Raw genomic sequence first — 6,000 nt, forward strand, 5'->3', positions numbered from 1 at the left:
GTGAGTGTTTGTACTGAAAGCAACACCTTTCTCTCTCCATGTCTGCCTCATGTGAAATGGAACGACCTCGTCGCCCTGGGAAGAGCAGGAGGTATTTATATACAGTCAGGATATACAGTTATTCTTGTGATAATGTCTTTAAAAAATATTTAAAAAAAAATAAATAAATAAATAAATAAATAGCCAAATAAAAAGAATTAATCAGAATTTCAGAATATATATATAAAGTCTGCCTTTGGATGATATTTGATGCATATCAAAATAAATATTTATTCTCAAGATACTTTAAGAAACTAAACAAAAATAATAAAAAATAAACAAATTAATATAAAATAATTACCAAATAAAAGGTGCATCAAAATCATCACAATTACAAAAAATTAAATAAATTATATATATATATATATTATATATATATATAGATATATATATATATATATATATATATATATATATATATATTATATATATATATATATATATATATATATCTTACTATTTATTTTTGTGATACTGTCTTTAAGAAACAACAACAATAATAATAATAATAATAATAATAATAATAATAATGACCAAATAAAAAGTCCAAAAAATGTATATTTTTGAGATGGGCAATATAACTTATTTTTTTTCAGCCTGTTTATGATGTTTGATGCATATATTAATATTTAAAAATGAATAATAATAATAATAATAATAATAATTAAAAAATAATAATAATCAAATAACGACCAAACCACTTTTATATCCTAGTACTTATAATCATGTCTTTCCAGCACAGTCAAGTCAATATATTGTAAATGTCCAGAATATCTCCCAGCTGCAGCATATATTTTATGCTAGCATGAATAAGCATACATTAGATGTGGGTCTATGGGAGCCAATCTGATTTAGATGAGACTCAACGATTAAAAGTTGCTCTTGTTAAAGCAAGTCTGCTGTTACTAAGAAACTGAATCTTCTCTGTGCCATTACTTCATCCCTTTTAACTGATGATTGTGCCGCTAATATGAGCACAGTAATTGGCACTTGGAACATTAGCCTGCCTGGTTTAAAGTCTCTTTCCTGCCACTTTAACCATATGATTAAATTTGCAGAAACATCTTAATGCAAAATAATTTCATTAGCCTTGGAAAAACTCTCAACAACAGGACTCTGTTCCAAAACCGAGTGAATTGTCACTTTCAAAGCGTCATAAAAGTGCTTCTGACATGAAGGCAGTTAAAAACAGCAGATGCCTCTTCTTTTGGCCAAATTTTAAGGCAGCATCATGTTTTCAAGGCCATAATGCATTGCAAAATGCTAAGTGAAAAAAGTCCATGCAAAAAAACAAAAAAAACAAAAACACATACTAATTATTGTTCTTTTGACCTTTCTATTCATAAAAGTATCCTGAAAAATAAACTGTATCCTGGTTTCCACAAAAATATGAAGCAGCACAACTGTTTTCATCCTCAATTATAATCAGAAATTATTCTGAGTAATGATCACAGGAATATATAAAATTTTTTAAATATATTAAAAAATTTTAATATCAAGAATATTTCACAATATTACAGTTTTTACCATATTTTTTTTATCAAATAAATGCAGCCTTGTTGAGCAGAAGAGAGTTCCTTAAAAAAATTTTTTTTTACAGATTTCTGAATGGTAGTTTAAGACAATCTTGTTAAAATTAATATTTGTAAGCGCTATTTATTATTATTATTATTATTATTATTATTATTATTATTATTAGAGTTTTCTATTGTTATTCTATTTATTTTTAGTTTCACATGGTGAACAGTAAGGCACTCTCCATAACATTACAGAATAACAAAGAGTGTAATTGTAGATAATGTCTGCACTAATGAATGTACTTGCTTTAGTGTTCTGTGATGGAGCTGATAGAGTGTTTTTCACCTCGAGTGTCACCTCGTTCTGGCATCTCTCTGCAGGTCTTAAAAGGCTTTCCTGAGTGTTTACAGGCAGATATCTGTCTCCATCTGAACAACAGTCTCCTTCAGGGATGTAAGGCTTTCCAAGGTGCGACTCAAGGATGTCTGCGTGCTCTCGCCATGCGCTTCAAAACCACCCATGCTCCTCCTGGAGATACACTCATGCACTGCGGGGACATCCTCACCGCGCTCTACTTCCTGTCTGGAGGATCCATCGAGATCCTCAAGGACGACATAGTGGTGGCCATTCTGGGTAAGCATGAGCTTGTTTTAAAAGAAACACACGGAAATGTATATTATATAACAATGCAAGACTGAGTTTAATAATATATTATATAGTATTTTGTCATTATTTGCTATATCCAGCAAAGTAAACCAAAAGATTGAAGGGTGATTCTCAAAAATATGCATTTTCTGCAAGCTTTTTTCAAGATAAATTTAGATGTCTTTCCAAAAAAAAGGACACTTATAAACACCAAAAGGACACCAAAGAACCAAATGATATAAGGAGCCCATCTAAGCACATATGAAAGAAAAAATTGCTAAAATTGCTAAAACTCTGTATGTGTACAGAGCAACAGCAAAGAGCTTTTTTTAATTTTAGAGAAGTCAAGTTGTGATACCGAACAGCACCACATAGAGATGACAAAAAAAAAATCTTAAACCAACCACCTGCTGACTGCATATATCTACTACAGTACACTGATCCATTCAGAAAACACATCAACATAAACATGACAAATCAAAACATTATCGTGAATGTGTGTGGAAACAACGTGAATGTACAGTAATGCCTGTGCCTGTGCATAAATACAACGTGTGATCAGTGTGTCAAGAGCACCCATACACATATACATATATTTGTGTGTGTGTGTGTGTGTGTGTGTGTGTGTGTGTGTGTAATATATTTACAATAATGTACTTATAAAATAAAAATTTGTTCTAAAAATAAGATTTACATGTACGAACATACCATACTATCCAAACCAAATCAAATTACATTCAATTCATACAATACATTATCAGTATGTGTGTTTCCTTTTCCTGGGAATTGAACCCACAACCTTTTCCACTGCTAACACAATGCTCTACCACTGAGCCACAGGAACAATATAAAATTTATATTAATATATTTTACTAAAACTGACAACAAATTTTAAACCATTAAAAAGCATTATTATTAAGTGAAACAATAAATTTTAATTTGCCAAGGCAACATTTCTCATTTTAATTTAGTTTAACTTGATGTAAAATGTATGTGGAAAAACAAAAACAGCTAAAAAATGACAAGAACACACACTGAAATTACTAAAACTTTAAATAAAAGTAAAATATAATAAAGATATAAAAAACTAAAAATATTAATATATATATAAAACAGTGAAAATATTTTTATGAAAACTGTTTCCATTCGGTCCGAACGTTACGATAAGCTGTGCTACCTGCCTGTCAGTATATATTTGCATACCTCCATGCACCATGTTTGTGGAGACAAGATACGTCATCAGCATGTAATATTGTGCACTTTGTACTGTAATGTTTTCTCACCGATGAATGAGACATGAGCTAATCTAACAGCGTTGAATTCAATCCTCCGCCTGTACGCGGTCGTGTGTTTTGGAGGAAGCGTGGCTTTGGAGAGTGATTTGCAGGTGGGGGGGGGGGGGGTGAGATCTTATGCTTTTAAAGCTAGCTTGCTATTGCCTCTCTAAAATAACCTACTATACCCTCAACTGAATTTTCCTGCCATAGATATTAAATTAAGGTATCACTTTTTCACTTATGAATGACTATTTTAATCAGAGGTAGACTATTTTTAAAACCTTGCCTAATTTCTTTCATTGTCTCATTATTTCTCACTGTGCTCTTTGTTTCTTGTGATGGATGTTTGCTGGATGTTTTAGTAAAAGACAGTTTGCTGAAAGTGGCCTGCAGACATTAGCACGTCACAGCTGCGTCCTGTGGAGGACTATCTGCCTCAACATGTTGTTTACCGATGCAGCGGTTAGCAACGCGAGCGAGAGCAGGCACACACTGTTTCTCCCAGTGGGCAGATGTGCCATTGTCCTTACATGCTTAAACACAGAGAGCCGAGGAGCCTGCCTCCTGAAACCTATACATTATTGTTCTCACAGTTAAATGTCAAACAGATGAGCATATTCTACAAACAAGTCTGGGTTTCTGCATTGTGTGTCGAAGCCGTGTCTGATAAGAAGAGGTTTCTGACATTTCTTTTAAGTGGCTCCCGCTGGATGTGTTTGGCATTTTCAAAGCACTCACTTCAGCGGCTCAAAGCTGGACTGGGCTTTTTATAGCTACCAGCCTATAGATTGCAACTGAACATTAGAGAATATGAAAGAACAAAAGAAATACTGTAGATTGTGGCAGATCTAAATGGACTGGATACTAGATTACTATCAGTGGTTGACCATATGGGTTTTTCAATGGCAGATGCTAAGACTGATAATTAGATTATGGCTGATATACTGTATGCAATACAGGATGATACAATTTAATTAATACAAATCAAATGCACACATATACACCCCCACTCAAAGGTTTGGGGTCAGTAAGTTTTTTTTTAAAGAAATTAATAGATTTATTTTATTCTGCAAACATGCATTAAATTAATCAAAAGTGAGAGTAAAGACATTTATAATGTTACAAAAAAAATCTATTTCAAATAAATGCTTTTCTTTTGAACTTTCTACTCATCAAAAAATCCTAAAATAATTTTTTTGCTTGTTTTATAAACAATGTTATTTCATTGAGATCCTATAATATTTCTTATTAATATGTTTAATTCGTTTTTATTGCAAAATTTTCATTTTAATCGTAGCCAAAGTTTTGGGATTTTTTTTTTTATGTCAAAGTTTTTAAGGTTTTTAATAAATTTTTATATATATATATATATATATATATCTATATATATATATATATATATATATATATATATCATATTTATATATATATATATATATATATATATATTTTTTTTTTTTTTTTTTTTTTTTTTTTTTCCACTATAAATATATATTTACTTCAGTTTTAGTTATAATTTTCCATTTGTGTTTTACTTTTAAAGTTGTAATGGTTTTATGGTTTTGTTACATTTTTGTCTTTTTTTTTAGCTTCTTTCTCTGTTTAGACAAAGAACATTTGCATTATCAAAGAACATTATGAATGACCTTTAAACTCTTTCTCTCAAAAAAAAAAAAAAAATTAATAAATCCTCCCGTTATAATCACTGAAGTTGTCTACATTGTGAAATTAATCTCTTTCTTACATTGTACGTATATATCTGCACTCTGTCGTTTATGATGAGAGAATTCGCGAGAGAGCAGAATTCAGCCAGCAGGCACATGTTTCAGCGATGACTCAACTGAACGCCTCTGATTGGCCGTTGCATTCATAAACTCAACGGAATCGTGTGTGATTGGTTATAACATGCACCACTGTAAATAAATAAATAAATAAATAAACATACAAATAAAAAACATTTACAAAAATAATTATGATGCAGCATGAGCAGATCCACACTTTTCATTTCAGTTTCACATTATTCGCTTTATTTTGCTTAAGTCACTTTCACTAAGGTGAGTTAAGTAGGGAGAGTGGGAGGGTATCACTATTTACTACATCATAAACACAGTGTAAAATTATTCAATTTAGTGTAAAAATGTAAACTTTTGGCAGTCAAATAAAATAATGCATCAAAATAGAGTTGTTAAAATCACAGCTAATGAAAATGGAAGGTTAAGTCATAAGCATTGCATTGTGGGATACGGTATTAGTAGTAGTAGCAAAATAACTTAAAGCAATTCAGGTCACTCTGTGCCCATCTTGGTAATGACTTCGGTGGCTTTTTCAGGCATATTTCCATCTGCTTAAATGGAGAAAGATGAAAATCAATCAAATTTCACAATAATATCATAAACTGGGGGCTAAAGGCCGCTCTAGATAATGCACAGGATTTCTCCCAATCACTCCACACAGATAGTCTGCAGAGTACAAAGGTACTATGTTATTCCCAACACAATCTTTCAGTCATTTGTTTGTGTAC

At 31.3% G+C, this 6,000-nt stretch overlaps 1 protein-coding gene and 1 long non-coding RNA gene across 3 annotated transcripts in view; one reads left to right on the forward strand and one right to left on the reverse strand.

The window, feature by feature from the left end:
• LOC109063093 (potassium voltage-gated channel subfamily H member 7-like) overlaps nt 1-6,000 on the forward strand; it is an 84,167-nt gene that overhangs the window by 62,410 nt on the left and 15,757 nt on the right. For both annotated transcript variants that reach the window (XM_042764325.1, XM_042764326.1), the window contains one exon: nt 1,936-2,190. In XM_042764325.1, the coding sequence (XP_042620259.1) occupies nt 1,936-2,190 (255 nt within the window). The remainder of the gene's footprint in view (nt 1-1,935; nt 2,191-6,000) is intronic.
• Nucleotides 1-6,000, reverse strand: part of LOC109072593 — a 61,481-nt gene that overhangs the window by 9,145 nt on the left and 46,336 nt on the right. The window contains exons 10-11 of the long non-coding RNA XR_006160868.1: nt 1,903-2,201; nt 27-75 (exon numbers count right to left, since the gene is read on the reverse strand). This is a non-coding gene — a long non-coding RNA (uncharacterized LOC109072593). The remainder of the gene's footprint in view (nt 1-26; nt 76-1,902; nt 2,202-6,000) is intronic.

Source organism: Cyprinus carpio, chromosome A9, assembly GCF_018340385.1.
Source record: "Cyprinus carpio isolate SPL01 chromosome A9, ASM1834038v1, whole genome shotgun sequence".
NCBI lineage: Eukaryota > Metazoa > Chordata > Actinopteri > Cypriniformes > Cyprinidae > Cyprinus > Cyprinus carpio.